Source organism: Procambarus clarkii, chromosome 50 (genome assembly GCF_040958095.1).
Source record: "Procambarus clarkii isolate CNS0578487 chromosome 50, FALCON_Pclarkii_2.0, whole genome shotgun sequence".
Classification (NCBI taxonomy): domain Eukaryota; kingdom Metazoa; phylum Arthropoda; class Malacostraca; order Decapoda; family Cambaridae; genus Procambarus; species Procambarus clarkii.
Window position 1 is genome coordinate 8,833,733 of NC_091199.1, and position 17,897 is coordinate 8,851,629.

Sequence of the window (17,897 nt, forward strand, 5' to 3'; positions counted from 1 at the left end):
ATTTTACTGCTAGGTGAAAAGGTGCATCAGGGTGAAAGAAACTCTGCCCATTTGTTTCTGCCTCCACCGGGGATCGAACTCGGAACCTCGGGACTACGAATCCCAGGCGCTGTCTACTCTGCTGTCAGGTTCCCCCTGTCTCCAAGTCCAGTCTCTCCCAATGATTTAGAGCAAATTGCTCCTGATCTTGTATTTACAGGACAAAAACGGATGTATTAACATTTGATCTATTCTACTGAAGTTTGCTTCTCTAGCTCAGCTGATTTATTCAGCTCAGTTGCTGCCACTGTAAATATAAAGTATTTTGCTGTAAATATAAAGTATTTTACCCGAAACGCTGCGCGTACTAGTGGCTTTACAAGAATGTAATTACTACGCTACGTATCCTCACAATCCCAATGTACCTTCTTGTATATAAATAAATAAATAAATAAAATATATATACTCAAAATTAAAACTAAGGACATAGTTCTATATTTATATATATCCAAACCTTTTGTAGAGGGTCGAGTTCCAGTTCCTGGACCAGAGCCACATGCTTTGGAAGACTGAAAAGAAATCTATTATGATTCAGGCATTTGAACCCATGCTCAGAGTCGACCCTAGGAGTCTCTTTTCCCAGCTATTTCTACCTTCCCATCAACTCACAGTTTACATAAGTCTACCCCAGTACCCTGCCTTGTCTGAGCTTGCATCTACGGCCCTTGGGGCTGGCCCCTCCTTGTCTGCCCAAAACCAGATTGATGTATATGTGCAGGAGTGGAAGCTTAGGATAAATCAGACATTTCAGCGTCCTTTCCTAACCAGCTTAGACATGCATGCACAGGAGCTATAGTTAAAGATATGCAAATGGGGCCAAAAGTGGCTCTTGTGGGAACTGTTCATCGCTCAAGACTTCCTGTTTACGTTCTAGAGTTTTAAATCAATGTCCACGCTACGAAAAAATAATATTGTGAAGCTTGCTTAAATAACCGAAGTTAGTCAAATGTTCTGCTTCGTGTCCGTAGATTTAAATACAAGAATTGAGTTCTGATCAGGCGTGATAACCCAAGTATATTATGTATTTAATTGGCGATTATGACCGTGTTGATGATAATACATACTGTGGATACATAAATTCATACGTGCATACATTTATATTTACCTGCATTCATTGATACATACCTGTATTCACAACTATATAGCCAGTGTTTGGCAGTATTTGGTATTGGAAAAAATATAAATGCTACAATATAGACATGAGATACAAACAAACTGAATTAGATGATTTAGTGAATAGAGTCTTTTTGTTTAGGTAAGGCATACACTAGGAAGGTGTCAGGCTTCAGAAATGCATTCTAAAGAGAGGATGCCACGCTTAGGAAAGGCTTGATCTAGGCTTTGCTCTCTCTCTCTCTCTCTCTCTCTCTCTCTCTCTCTCTCTCTCTCTCTCTCTCTCTCTCTCTCTCTCTCTCTCTCTCTCTCTCTCTCTCTCTCTCTCTCTCTCTCTCTCTCCTATTTCCCAAACTAACATCACTAGCTGTTAGTGTGTGATAACTAACTAGAGAGGGGCTTTGGGAGGAGGTTTGAGGTTTAACCTCAAACCCTTCTCATACAGACCAAAATTCAAGATCAAAATCCCTTTGCTATAAAGCGACCACCAAATATAAATTGTCAAATACCCTGAAACTCCACATAACAGAGGCCGCTGTATATATTGTTGACAACACTCTGCTCTTAATATACATATTCTTGGGTGAACCCGCACCTCGTCCTGTCAAGTTATTACAATGTTCATTAAGAATATGTATTAAATTGTCTGAACTTAAAGTATCTGAGGACTGGCGAATATAATACGGGACTTCACAGCAGTTTAGTTAGCTGGTATAATTTGTAATATATTTAAAATATAATGAGTTATGAGACAGGAAAGGTTAAAAAAATAAAAATAGAGTTTATGAAATACATAAGTTTACCTTCTAATTGGTGGCTGTACTTAGTGAAATGTATCGCGTTGTTTCCGTAGACTTTATACGATGACCTTTTTTTTTCCCTTTTCTAAATATTTATTTTATGCTTTTTTTTTTACTCTATTTTGGTTTGATTTATTGTTTCTTAATTGTTTACAGTTAGCATTATGCATGTGCATGGGTGCTATTATATAATTATGCATAGATATCATTTATGTTCTTAGTTATGTATATAAAGTCATGTATTCACTTTGGGTTATATATACACACACACACATACCATGCCAACTCATACACACACACACACACACACACACACACACACACACACACACACACACACACACACACACACACACACACACACACCATCCACCCACACACAAACACCCACACCACCCACCCACACACAAGCACCCACACCACCCACACACCCAAACACACACCACCCAAACACACAAATATCTACCAATATTTTCCAGTTGTTCCATAGTCTCTATCATGGTCAATTTCAGCGCTGGTAGACAACGTAGTAATCACCACACAGATAGGAATTTATTGAAGTGTTAATTGGAAGAGCATATTCACATCTGCTAGTCAGAAAATGATATCTTAATTGAATGTCACAATGTCTCACACCTATAACTTGAGAGGGTGAAGTTGGAAGGGTGACATTTGAGAGCTATGAGAGAGCTCTTGGAACACAAGATAAGTGTTTCCTTCGAGCAATAGACCGGTGACGAGTATTGCACATTTCTGTGTGTGTGTGTGTGTGTGTGTGTGTGTGTGTGTGTGTGAGTGTGTGTGTGTGTGTGTGTGTGTGTGTGCTCACCTAGTTGTGCTTGCGGGGGTTGAGTTTTGTCTCTTTGGTCCCGCCTCTCAACTGTCAGTCAATTGGTATACAGATTCCTGAGCCTACTGGGCTGTGTGTGTGTGTGTGTGTGTGTGTGTTTGAGTGTGTGTAGTGAGTGAGTGTAAGAGAGAGTGTGTGTGTTTGAGACAATAAGAAGGACAAACAAATAAAGCAAATAAGCGAGCTGTGAGCAAGGCCTTATAAGTTTATAACAAACTTATTATCTACCGTTTTATTAAATTTTATGAAAAATTAATTATCAACAAACATCAAATTACATCAATCTGTGTCATCAAGTTGACAAAAAAAAAGCTGTAGCCCTCCGTCATTATATTAAAAGATAAATGCTGAAGATAAACTATCTTTCGATAGCCGCATTAACTTTTGTTATCAAAATAATTACAAAAGATTAGAAATAATAAAATATATCATTAAAATTTTTAGCATTAATGTAATGTTTATTGAAAAGCAATGTTTGTCAAAATCAAAAATTATCAATGTTTGTTTTGTTGGTTAAAGATTAGCAAACCAGTTGACTGAAATATACAACGTGAGATGTCCATTAGCAGTATGGTAGATAGAGGACGTAGAAGTAGGTGTAGGAAGTAGAGGTAGATGTAGGAAGTAGATGAAGGAGGAGGCAAGAGGGCAAGAGGCGAAGCAGCAGAGGAAGTTGACGAAGCAACTAGCCAACTAGAGAGCATATGCACAGGCATGAAGTGATACCAACCCTGCAAGAGGAGCCCAAAATTGCAATCAGATAACGGTATCTTGAGTGGCAAGCCTCCGTCTCCTCCCACCCCCCCCCCACCCACCCCAGCATCCCTCCCCCTCATCCCACCAGCACTGATAATGATGCTCTTCACTGTTACCATCTCATGGTGATGCTACCGACTCTGAAGCACCCATTCACCCCCTCCAACGGGCTTGTTAGACCGACCTCTTGTTAGTATATTACCTCAAAGACAGTTGTTTACTTCTCCAACGACCTGAGAGTGACTTTCTCAAACAATGTTGTGGTTTGAGTGACAGGAGAGGCTTCCATGGCGTGTCTCGAAGCGTTGTTTTCTTAAATTGAAAGCGTAAGTGTTGATATATTATCTGGAGGAGACCTCAGGAGGACTGGGACGAATTTTACGCTGCATTGGTAACAGCTTTATAAGGGGCTGGTTTGTGTACTCACCTAATTGTACTTGCGGGGATTGAGCTTTGGCTCTTTGGGCCCGCCCTCTCAACTGTCAATCAACTGGTGTACGGATTCCTGAGCCTACTGGGCTCTATCATATCTACATTTGAAACTGTGTATGGAGTCAGCCTCCACCACATCTGTGTGGTGTGTGTGTGTGTGTGTGTGTGTGTGTGTGTGTGTGTGTGTGTGTGTGTGTGTGTGTGTGTGTGTGTGTGTGTGTAGTGCTTGGTTGGGGGGCTTTCGTTCTGGGTTTCGTGTGGATTTAGTGTGTTTTTTATGTATGTATATATATATATATATATATATATATATATATATATATATATATATATATATATATATATATATATATATATATACTCACACTAATTCCGTAGGCTTATCTCAACACCAGTAGTTAAATATTCTTTGAATGATTAACCTATTCGCCCACAGGCCGTCCCCAATAACCCTTAGTTCTATATTCAGGAATTCCATTACTAACTCTCGCGGGAGAAGCGAGATCTCGCTAAAAGTTTAACCGGAGATTGACATATTGTGTCGTTCATCTTGGTGGAGATACGAAAGGTCAGACCATTGGTGGCTCTGGCACCTATGATGCCCGCTTAATGGCACCTGATGCCGGGAAATATGGCAACCACTTTGTTATGGCACCTCGTTGCCAGATTGAGCTCCTTGAGATGCTGAGGGATGCTGGGAGTGAGGTGTGAGGTATCTTCGTGAGTGGAGATGAGTTATCTCACATAGTGTCTCATTTTCTCTCTCTGGGTTCAGGAGAGACTGAAATGTTGTCATATTATGGTCCGAAACAGACCGAAACATCGTCAGTTCTTTATTATCATTTTTTTTTCATCGTTAATTATATTATTGAATTAGCTGAAATGACATACTATAAAAATTGGATAGCCAAAGTTCCTACCCAAACGTGATTAAAAAGTTCTAGGCCTAACATATGGTGTCAATTAGGCCTATTAGAAGAATGTTCAGTTTTTTCTCATGCCTTCTATAAAACTAGTAGCACAAAACGTGATGATTATAGGCTGCAGTATGTATATATATATATATATATATATATATATATATATATATATATATATATATATATATATATATATATATATATATATATATATATATATATAATTTTGTATGTTTGGCCACATAATTGCTGTGAATACTCTCGTCTCTAACTGCATGTCACACACACACACACACACACACACACACACACACACACACACACACACACACACACCTACTCAAAACACAACGCAAAACACACAAATAACATAAAAAAATACATATAATTCCGAACAGCACATATTCACAAATCATAAAAATACATATAGAGCCCAAAAATGATAGATAGTTCATGAACTTCTTTCCTCCACACCAGTAGATAAAACAAATATATAAAATGAAAGCTGGAAAAATGGCATTTGTTCCTTTACGAGCGATATCGCCTTTAATTTACCTGAGGGAGATATGAAACGAGAGTGTTGGATAGCCTGTAGCCCCAAAGGCTACGAGAGACATTCACACATTAATGTTGTGTAGCAATCTAGTTCCTCTTCCATGTCTATTAGTAAAATAGATACAGTCACTTTGTATATTAATGTATATGTAAGCGTTATCTTGGTTATCTTGAGGCGGTGATTGGTGGGAGGATATTTTGTTTTGTTTTTAATTTAAATGAAATAGTGATTTTATCATGTAATTGTGTGTACTCACCTAGTTGTGCTAGCGGGAGTTGAGCTCTCGCTCTTTGGTCCCGCCTCTCAATTATCAATCAACTGGTGTACAGGTTCCTGAGCCTAATGGGCTCTGTCATATTTACATTTGAAACTGTGTATAGGAGTCAGCCTCCACCACATCACTGCCTAATGCATTCCACCTGTTAACTACTCTGACACTGAAAAAGTTCTTTCTAACGTCCCTGTGGCTCATTTGGGTTCTCAGTTTCCACATGTGTGTGTGTGTGTGTGTATTTATGTGTGTGTGTGTGTGTGTATTTATGTTGTGTGTGTGTGTGTGTATTTATGTGTGTGTGTGTGTGTGTATTTATATGTGTGTACTCACCTATTTGTACTAACTGCGGGGTTCGGGGTTCGAGTCTCCTACAGCCAAAGTGAATGGCATATTTATTTTCACAGAAGTATGGGCGACAATTTATTTTCCAAATATAAGTTTTTTTTAATTTTGGATTTATTTCTCAATACCATGTTTTGTGTTTCTTGAGCAGACACGGTAAGATTTTGGGGATGGGAAAGAATGAGAGACGAATTTTGGTACATTACTCATATATTAGGAATTTAAATTGGACATTTCAACTAAATATGGTCTATCAGCAAGTGAAATATATACTCTGTATATATTTCACATTTCCGTTATGTATAAATTTCCTTAAAACTCAGCATAACAAAAACACCCGAAAAATATAACTATGGACTAAAAAAAGGTCAGGTTGAAAAAAAAAAGTAATTATGATGTAATATGTTCACTGTATATAATCACATTACTACTGGCCACCAGTGGTTTGTTAATTCGCGGTATGTGTGCCCGAAATTACGTTATGTGGGCTATCTATAGGCCCGGGAGCTAGAGCCCAACCCATTCCAATCACCCGGCTTTGAGTTTCAGTTTTTTCCCATATTACGTAAGAACAGAAAGTGATGAATGCAGAAAAAGTTAGAAATGAAGATGTACTTCACATTATTGGTAATAATAATTGTAATACAAGTTTTAGTACCCTATCCCACACCCAAGCCTATCCCACACCCAAGCCTATCCTACACCCAAGCCTATCCCACACCCAAGCCTATCCCACACCCAAGCCTATCCCACACCCAAGCCTATCCCACACCCAAGCCTATCCCACACCCAAGCCTATCCCACACCCAAGCCTATCCTACACCCAAGCCTATCCCACACCCAAGCCTATCCTACACCCAAGCCTATCCCACACCCAAGCCTATCCTACACCCAAGCCTATCCCACACCCACCAACCTATCCCACACCCACCAACCTGTCCACCATCCATTACACATTACCGGACAAACATCAAAGACAGGTCCATTATATCTGTGTTCAGTGAGGGGGGGAAAGTAATGGATGTTCAAGCAGGTGTGCGAGTCAGATGTGTATACATGTCAGGGTGTGTGTGTGTGTGTGTGTGTGTGTGTGTGTGTGTGTGTGTGTGTGTGTGTGTGTGTGTGTGTGTGTGTGTGTGTGACTTAATTTTCAAATTGATTTGAGAACATTGTTTCTCTGGAAATATCTAGTTCTCATATTCCGTTAAAAGGAATCTCAATTTCTGTTGCTGATGAACACACACACACACACACACACACACACACACACACACACACACACACACACACACACACACACACACACACACACACACACACACACACACCATGTGTGTGTGTAATACAGCACCCTCCAAGAATTAATAGACAAGGATGTACTCACAGCATCCAGGTATAGTATTCTGATAAATGGAACACAATACTGCCTCCTGCACTATCCTCCTTATCCTCTTTCTCCTCTACATCCTTCCTATCCCATGGATACACACACATCAGTAACAAAATATGTGTGTAACCCATGCTGACTACCTTGCAACAACCTCCACCCCTACCACCTCAGTATTTAACAATAACTCAAGTAGAACAAATCCACAAGGATTTGTGGGATTTCTGGGATGCTCCCAGACGCAGGTTCGAATCCTCGTCACTGCCCTTGTGGATTTGTTCATTTGATGCATCACGTTAGTGTGATCTCTGTGTGTAACAACTCAAGTAGATCTATAACAAACACCAACTTATACACAAAAGCATTAACTCACACAGCCTCTGAAATCAGTCCTGAAAAATTCATAAATGAATGTACATATATATCTGGGATCCTTACATGCAAATTACAGTACATTAAGTACATAAGAGTCAAAATAACAGCACTGCATACAGGCAAATACAGCTATCGTCAGAATATTTCATAATTTCACATTTTATGTAGGTATACATGCATACAAAAATATTACATTTGTATAACCACGAAGATTAAAGCTTCGACTAAAATGTCAAAAATGCTGTATTGTGACTGCCACTAAGTACATGATGATTTGAATTGTAATAAAAATTTTGATGATTTTTTTTTAAGTTTTATTGTTAATGTGATGCCAAGTGTATTTTGTTATGTTGAAGGATTAATTTATATAAAATTGCATTTTAGTGCATTATTTATATATATATATATATATATATATATATATATATATATATATATATATATATATATATGTATAATGATAACAATAGGATTTTATTATTGTCATGGTCGAACTCTCTCTCTCTCTCTCTCTCTCTCTCTCTCTCTCTCTCTCTCTCTCTCTCTCTCTCTCTCTCTCTCTCTCTCTCTCTCTCTCTCAAATGCAATAAAGCACTATCTGAACTTAGGATAAAGTTACCTATACACTTATGCCAAATTAACAAGTTTGAAATTAAGAGTTAAGCTCCTCACTTATCTAACAATTTTTAATAGTTTCTATACGTTTTCAGGTGAGTTGATGACCCGAAACTGCTGGTTTGAGCTTCATTCGTGGGTCAGGTAAGTCTTAACTTAACTTAACCTAACCTAATCTAACTTAGCTTAACCTAACTTAACCTAACCTAACCTAGCCTAACTTAGCCTAGCCTAACCTAACCTAACCTTACCTAGCCTAACCTAACATAACCTAGCCTAACCTAACCTAGCCTAACCTAACCTAGCCTAACCTAACCTAACCTAACCTAGCTTAACCTAACCTAACCTAACCTAACCTAACCTAACCTAGCTTAACCTAACCTAACCTAACCTAACCAAACCTAACCTAGCCTCTCCTCATGGGATGGTCTTTGGCTTGGTAAGTCTGCAGAGAAATGCAGGTTTTGGTGGTAAGATCAATGCTTCAAGAAGTGTGTTATCGTGGGAGGTTATCTTGAGATGATTTCGTGGCTTAGCGTCCCCGCGGCCCGGTCGTCGACCAGACCTCCTTTTTTGTTACACATCCTTAGGATGCAGCTCCCGTAGCAGCTGTCTAACTCCCAGGTACCTATTTACTGCTTGGTAAACAGGGGGAGCATCAGGGTGAAAGAAACTGCCCATTTATTTCCGCCTCCGCCGGAGATCGGAACCTCAGGACTACGAATCCGAAGCGCTGGCCACTCAGCTGTGACATTGGCGGGATGGGGAAACAATAGGAGATTACGATTGTGATGTGTTTTTGAAAGGATGTAGATTGTCAAACTAGGCAGCCTCGTTTTCCTTCTATTGCTTGTCCCAATTCTTCTTCACTTTCTCCTTCTCCTCCATCTTCTTCTCTTCTCTACCCTTCTCTTCCTCTCCTCTTTCTGCTCCTACACTTCTCACAGAGCCACACCTACAAAATGCACGGAATGCATTAGGCAGTGATGTGGTGGAGGCTGACTCCATACACAGTTTCAAATGTAGATATGATAGAGCCCAGTAGGATCAGGAACCTGTACACCAGTTGATTGACGGTTGAGAGGCGGGACCAAAGAGCCAGAGCTCAACCCCCTGCAAGCACAATTAGTTGAGTACACACATGCACGCACGCACATACGCTTTTATATTATATATATTTTTATATTTAATGAAACATATATAATTATTTATAATGTCCTCTGTTGGGTGTAACAGGATTTATGTATAAACATTACATTAGATCAATTAAGCAAGTACACCTTTTACACAATTATTTGTAATCTTGAAGACTTTTAAAGAATTATGTTTAAGAAGATCCTAAAACAGTGCAAAAATTAATATATATATATATATATTATATATATATATATATATATATATATATATATATATATATATATATATATATATATATATATATATATATATATGCAAAAAAGCTGCAAGCTTTCTTTTCCAGCGCCTCAGTGTGGCGATACAGAGGGGAAATGCGCACTGCATCCAGGGTTCCTGCCCGCCATCTGAGGAGCTGGAGGAACTCGACAACCTATGATAACCATCTTTGTAACCCATATGTAACTCCTGTTTTGTAACAAAGTTCAAATAAAGTAAATATATATGTATATATATATATATATATATATATATATATATATATATATATATATATATATTAGTTAAGGCAGTCCATTCCCTTTCATATATTATATACAATCTCCTTTTGTCTTAGTAGTGGAGGAAGATAATCAAAGCTGTATACAGGGTGACTCTTGACTGCTTCTCGTCTTATACAATCCCAGCCAATTTTTGGAGGGATACATTTGAAATTTTGTGCTCGGTGTGGGGTGAGGAGGGGGGTAATGGGGTGGGAGAAGGGGGGGTGGGGGTGTAGGAGCTGAGGGGTTGTGGGTGGGAATGGTTAAACAAATGATTTTGAGCTGTACAGTCGTTTGACAGAGTGATTGAAGGGATTAGGGCATTACTGACACGTGTTTTAAACACGAGAATACATTACCTGTCATAAACGCGTTGGTGTAGTGACTGATGCAGTGTTGGAGTGACACGTGTGGCAGGCTTGTAAACACTCTCTCTCTATATCTGTATGTATGTGGGATGGTTGCTTTGCTCTCTGTCTCTGTCTCTGTCTCTCTCTCTCTCTCTCTCTCTCTCTCTCTCTCTCTCTCTCTCTCTCTCTCTCTCTCTCTCTCTCTCTCTCTCTGTCTCTGTCTCTCTCTCTCTCTCTCTCTCTCTCTCTCTCTCTCTCTCTCTCTCTCTCTCTCTCTCTCTCTCTCTCTCTCTCTCTCTAGCAACGTCCTCCGTACTTAGACAGTCAACCAATTAAAAAAAATGAATGATTAATGATCACTTGATCAGTACTGAACCGATACACATTGGGATAATATTTCTTGGATTATATTTCTTACATAATATTTTTGAATAATATATTTTTGGATAATGTTGGACAATAATTATTCTGATTATTATTATTATTATCAATTCTATTACTAATGGCATTGATGCTGTTGACTTTACTGTTGTTAATAATTCATACTGATAATTTGTTGAAGGCTATAGCTATATAGCTCACATATAGCTATATAGCTATATACCATAGCTCACTATGGCATGGTGTTCACCGTAGCGTGTTAGTTACTGTGAGCTCACACTAATTTAATTAATGTTTCTATAGAGGAATCACTACTGATGCGAAATACATGCATAGTTTACATTGATGAAGTCTGATGTTGGTGTGTGAGTATTGTGTGTTATTGGTGCATTGGTGGAGGAGGCTGGAGCTTGTGTGTGTGTGTGTGTGTGTGTGTGTGTGTGTGTGTGTGTGTGTGTGTGTGTGTGTGTGTGTGTGTGTGTGTGTGTGTGTGTGTGTGTGTGTGTGTGTGTGTGTGTGTGTGTGTGTGTGTGTGTGTTGTGTGTGTGTGTGTGTGTGTGTGTGTGTGTGTGTGTGTGTGTGTGTGTGTGTGTGTGTGTGTGTGTGTGTGTGTGTGTGTGTGTGTGTGTGTGTGTGTGTGTGTGTGTGTGTGTGTACATATTACTATAAATTAATTTGTACTCAAAGGCATAGCGAAAGTAAAAACGAATGTTCACTACATATATATATATATATATATATATATATATATATATATATATATATATATATATATATATATATATCTGCGAACCGCTGTTGTACTTGTCTTCAAGAAATACAAGAGGTTGAAAAGTTTAGGGGAGTGTCTAAGAGGCTCACTTGCCACATCTTGACTTCGTACTTCGCCACACAGGGTTGCCACAACTTGCAACTTTTAATGGCACTTTCAAGGTGCAAGTTCACCACTATGCATAACCCCCCCTCCCCCCCCCCTCCTGGTGCTATCCTCTAAGCACACTGAGGTAGTGTGCTTGGAGGATGCTGGTGGAGTGGGTGCTGGATGCTGTGCTCTTTGGTCGTTTAAGGAGATAAATCTCTAAAAATGCATCTTAAATAATAGGTTAAGTAATAATTGTAATTACGAAGCAATAAGATGCTTATCTTAACATACTAAGAAGGTTAGGTAAGGTCGGTGTTTTCTATGAAGCTTATCAAGGTACACTAAAATATTCACAATAAATTAGTATGTCACATATGCACGTATTTAATAAGTCAATATTGACTAAGGTCGGTGTTTTCTATGAAGCTTTTCAAGGTAAACTAAAATATTCACAATAAATTAGTATGTCACATATGCACGTATTTAATAAGTCAATATTGACTTAAAGAAATTGCGAGAACGGGTTGCATTAAATTAGTAATAATAGTTTGTTAGACTCCAAAGTCCTTGTCTCCAGCTGTACAAAGGCCCTGGATACAGCTGTACAAAGACCTTGGATACAGCTGTACAAAGTCCCTGGATACAGCTGTACAAAGTCTCCCAGGATACAGCTGCTACACAGAGCTATGTAATCCACACTTGAGAGCCTTAGTGAGAACACAGTGTGGGCGAATCCGGTCTTTACACGAACGCCTGCGGATCAAAACATCTTCCTTAGTCTGAAAAGGGGTAACAGGATAGTCTGTCACCATGATTGCTTTCATAGCCTGTCTTGATGTGAAGTATTGCAGGATTCGTTGCGGTTCTGTTGCAGGATTCCTTAGGGTTTATTGAAGGATTTGTTGCATTTGACTGTAGGATTCCTTGTGTCTTGTGACTGGGTTTGTTTTTATTTGTTGAATGATTCGATGTGTTTTTATTCCAGGATTCGTAATATTCATGAAGGAATTCGAAGTTTTGCCATGTTCATTGTGTTTGTTGATAATGATATTACGAATAATTATAATAATTGTAATGCTGACACTGATAACGCTAATACTAACGCTGACTGATATAGATAATTACAGAACCACCAACACTTGTCTTATTAAATCAACAACGGAACGATAAAAAAATGTGTAAACACTAATAAAGCAAATAACAACGCAACTCACCTGTTTGAACATTAATATCATTGAACGAAACTCATCAACGGGATTAACGCCGGCGTTAATCCCTCGTTAGTAGATTTACCATTTTGTCTAGACACTTAGAAACAACGGCAGTTAATTATTAGGTTACAACAATTATTAGTTTACAACAATTAATTAAATTACGATAACAGATTATGACCTGGATATATATATATATATATATATATATATATATATATATATATATATATATATATATATATATATATATATATATATATCAACATGGGTAATTATCTTTAGGATTGTCTGCAAGACAGATTTTTGTAACATTATCTCTTAAGACCCCTGAGAGATAAGACCCCTGAGAGATAGCTTCGTGATAATTCAGTTATATCTATGATTATTAATTATCTAGTTATATCCTAGATTTATTTTCTGTTAAATTTACATGCATGCATTGACGTGTGTAAAGTGTATTGTGTATATGAGTGTATATGAGTGTATATTAGTGTATATTAGTGTATTGTGTATATTAGTGTATTTGTGTATACCTAAGTGGCTGACGTTCATAAAGTGTTGGACAGGGATGTATAAAGCTGTATTATACATGTGGTGATCGTGTTCACTGATTGGAAATATCGCTGGAGAGATTGGCATACATTGCATAATACAATTGTTTCAGCTTGATCTATTGTATTTATTTGTATAATTCTACACCCATGATAACAATTTATTTTACAATCGACAGAATTTCCTTTTTGTCAGAAAATTTATATATATATATATATATATATATATATATATATATATATATATATATATTATATGTGTTTGAAAGTTTGTTTCTATAAACATATTTAAGATGAAAATTAGTTTCAATTTTTAAAAAAGTTTAGGAAACGTTTAAGAAAGATACCGACATATGAATGAAAGTTATTTAGTCTTTAATTAGAACTTTTAATTGTTCTGATTCGTTCTTTAATTAGAACCGTTCACAATTTTGATTCTAACATTGATTTCTTGAATTTTTTTTTCAACACTTGCCAACATTATTTTGTAGTTTGCAAGCTGGTTCTTCACTTGTTCTTGTTATACACAGTTAACTATAACAATGTTTGGATTCTATATATATTGGATTCTATATATATTGGATTCTATATATATTGAATTCTATATATATTGGATTCTATATATATTGGATTTTATATATATTGGATTCTATATATATTGGATTCTATATATATTGGATTCTATATATATTGGATTCTATATATATCACACTATATATAATAGTGTGATTAGTTGTATATTTACAATGTTAGTGGAGTTCTATTTTGGAGGGAAGGGAATTATCAGAGGGGGGGAGGAAAGCGCCAAGCCATTACGACTATATAGCACTGGGAAGGGGTCAGGATAAGGATATGGGATAGGACGTGAGGAAAGAGGAATGGTGCCCAACCACTTGTGGACAGTCGGGGATTGAACGCTCGACCTGCATGAAGCGAGACCGTCGCTCTACCGTCCAGCCCCAAGTGATTGGGCAGGGACTTGATGCTTCTTCTTCTCACCATTCCACAAACGTCAATTTTGCATTGGTTTAGCCCCCCCCCCCGCCAGAAGCGTACGAATATAGCGGACTTATCACACCTGTCGAATCCCAATCGACATTGGTTTAGCCCCCCCCCCCCCGCCAGAAGCGTACGAATATAGCGGACTTATCACACCTGTCGAATCCCAATCGACATTGGTTTAGCCCCCCCCCCCCCCACCAGAAGCGTACGAATATAGCGGACTTATCACACCTGTCGAATCCCAATCGACATTGGTTTAGCCCCCCCCCACCCAATCGTCACTACTCCGAGAAAGCGTCCATTTTTAGCAAGTTATTAATGCCACTAAAGCACCGAATATTTAACGTTGCTATCAATAACGTTGAAAATGCTGTGTGTTAGTGTAGCCAACACTACTCCGACACTGTGCAGTGTTGCAGACCAACACTACACCAACACTGCGTAGGGTTGGAGACAAACTGTAGCAGATTCTCCCATTATTAAAGGTTGGAGTGAGTTTCATAAAGACCGCTGACCTATGATGACCTTTTATTCTGTGTCGCTATCTGACCTCTTGCGATAAAGAAAGGTGACCTTTGACCTCTCGCTGTGATGATCTTATGGTCTGTCTGTTTGACCTCTTATGATAACGACAGGTGGCCTCTGATGATAACCAGAGGTGACCTCTCACCTCTGATGATAACCAGAGGTGACCTCTAGCCTCTGATGATAACGAGAGGTGACCTCTGGCCTCTGATGATAACGAGAGGTGACCTCTGATGATAACGAGAGGTGACCTCTGACCTCTGATGATAACGAGGTGACCTCTGGCCTCTGATGATAACGAGAGGTGACCTCTGATGATAACGAGAGGTGACCTCTGACCTCTGATGATAACGAGGTGACCTCTGATGATAACGAGAGGTGACCTCTGACCTCTGATGATAACGAGGTGACCTCTGGCCTCTGATGATAACGAGGTGACCTCTGGCCTCTGATGATAACGAGAGGTGACCTCTGATGATAACGAGAGGTGACCTCTGACCTCTGATGATAACGAGAGGTGACCTCTGACCTCTGATGATAACGAGGTGACCTCTGACCTCTGATGATAACGAGAGGAGAAGTTTTGATTTATTCTCACTGACTGTGGCACAGTGGGCTACGTCCTTGACTTACAACCGAGGACACTGGGCTCAGTCTCCGGGCGGGACAAACACGGTTGAAATCGTTCCCTATCACCTGATGTCTCTGTTCACCTAGGAGTAAATAAGTGTCTAGGAGTCAGGTGACTTGTGGAATGCATCCTGGGGGCGGGATGAGGAGCTCTTTCTCTCTCTCTCTCTCTCTCTCTCTCTCTCTCTCTCTCTCTCTCTCTCTCTCTCTCTCTCTCTCTCTCTCTCTCTCTCTCTCTCTCTCTCTCTCTCTCTCTCTCTCTCTTTCTCTCTTCTCTCTCTCTCTCTCTCTCTCTCTCTCTCTCTTTCTCTCTTTCTCTCTTCTCTCTCTCTCTCTCTCTCTCTCTCTCTCTCTCTCTCTCTCTCTCTCTCTCTCTCGCTCTCGCTCTCTCTCTCTCTCTCTCTCTCTCTCTCTCTCTCTCTCTCTCTCTCTCTCTCTCTGATTCTCTGAATTAATAACATTACGAAAGGAAAAAATATTCAAACTCTACAAAAAAAGCAAATTCCCAAGAATTCAACAATTCTCAGAAAATTCTCCGGAGGTGTGTGGTCAGATCAACAGTGTGGCTCTCCCCAGCCAGCCTATGACAGTCATACACCACCCATGTGTCATACTGAAAAGTGTGGTGAAGCTAACGCCAAGTATCTCGTTCCATTCTTAGACGTTTAGACAAACTGCCTTATAAATTATATATCACCAGAGCGTGACGTATCCATGATAAAATACTGATGAAATGCAAAGGGATCGAACCTGTGAACCTGATCGATCGAACCTGTATATATATATATATATATATATATATATATATATATATATATATATATATATATATATATATATATATATATATATATATATATATATATAGTAAATTGTTGTGTGTGGGGATAATACTGGATGTCAGTCCCCGGTGGTAATATCGCTCTACCTTATATGTCAAAATTTGAGAACTGAGCCTGGGCCTATCATTCTTACTGGGGGGGGGGGGGGGGGGGAGGGGGGAGAGTTCGTTGGTGTGTACTCGCCTAGTTGCAGGGTCGAGTTAGGCTCCTTAGTTCCGCCTTTTGAACGTTCTTAGATGATTGCAATGACTTGTTCTCGCGTTTTTATTAGCAGATTTACATATAATAATTTGAATCGAATTAGTTTCATGGACTTCTACGTTTAAGCTGTTAAACTTATTGACAGTTCTGACACTGATAAAGTTCTTTCTAGCGTCCCTGTGGCTCATTTGGGTACTTAGTCTCCACCTGTGTCCCCTTATTCGCGTACCCCCTTGTTATTGTGTGTGTGTGTGTGTGTGTGTGTGTGTGTGTGTGTGTGTGTGTGTGTGTGTGTGTGTGTGTGTGTGTGAGTGAGTGTGTGTGTGTGTGTTTATGTATATATGTAAGCCTTACTGAACCAAATAACCCTTTCATATATGATCAAATCAATGGAGCTGAGAGAGAAAAATATAAATTATAACTGTCTTTTCAAGGACAAAAATGATGGAAAATGGCGAAGCAATCTTGTCCAAATAACTCTATTTACTATAAACGTGAGAAGAATCTTGTAGAATGTTGGGAGGGAGTAGCGACCTTCTCCCTCCCCTCCCTCGGCCCTAACACCACAAACTATCAGGAAGCAGAGAGAGAGAGAGAGAGAGAGAGAGAGAGAGAGAGAGAGAGAGAGAGAGAGAGAGAGAGAGAGAGAGAGAGAGAGAGAGGGAGAGAGAGAGAGAGAGAGAGAGAGAGAGAGAGAGAGGGAGAGAGAGAGAGAGAGAGAGAGACAGAGACAGACAGAGAGAGAGAGAGAGAGAGAGAGAGAGAGAGAGAGAGAGAGAGAGAGAGAGAGAGAGAGAGAGAGAGAGAGAAAAGGGAAGGATGTTAGGAGGCAGATAGTGAGAAGTTTATTGGTTGATAGAAGGGAAGATGTAGGAATAAGAGAGAGACAAAGATGTAGGGAGGGAAATGGAGAGAAGAATGTGAATAGGGAGATAGAGAGAAGGATGTTTGAAGAGACACAGAGAGAGAGAGAAGGATGCACAAACTTAGATAGACAAATAAGAGAGGAAGATAGCAGCATGTCCAGAGAGTAATTGAAAGAATGGTATTGAAACCCAAATGTAGATGATCAAATGAATTAGATTCTCTCAAATTCTATCAATCAGCCGAAGTGACTGTGAATGTGCATGAATGATCTGAATATGGACGCAACTGTGGTGCAAACATATTGGGCACCATATATATTTGAAGTCCTCTGTGAAGC

At 39.1% G+C, this 17,897-nt stretch overlaps 1 protein-coding gene across 2 annotated transcripts in view; it reads left to right on the forward strand.

The window, feature by feature from the left end:
- LOC123772705 (uncharacterized) overlaps nt 1-17,897 on the forward strand; it is a 53,473-nt gene that overhangs the window by 16,594 nt on the left and 18,982 nt on the right. The window contains exon 1 of one of the 2 annotated variants that reach the window (XM_069303462.1): nt 8,543-8,603. The exons of the other annotated variant lie outside the window; for it this stretch is intronic. Coding sequence (XP_069159563.1) covers nt 8,563-8,603 — 41 coding nt within the window. The 5' untranslated portion in view covers nt 8,543-8,562. Of the gene's footprint in view, nt 1-8,542; nt 8,604-17,897 lie in introns of those variants that run through there. 2 annotated transcript variants of the gene reach the window in all.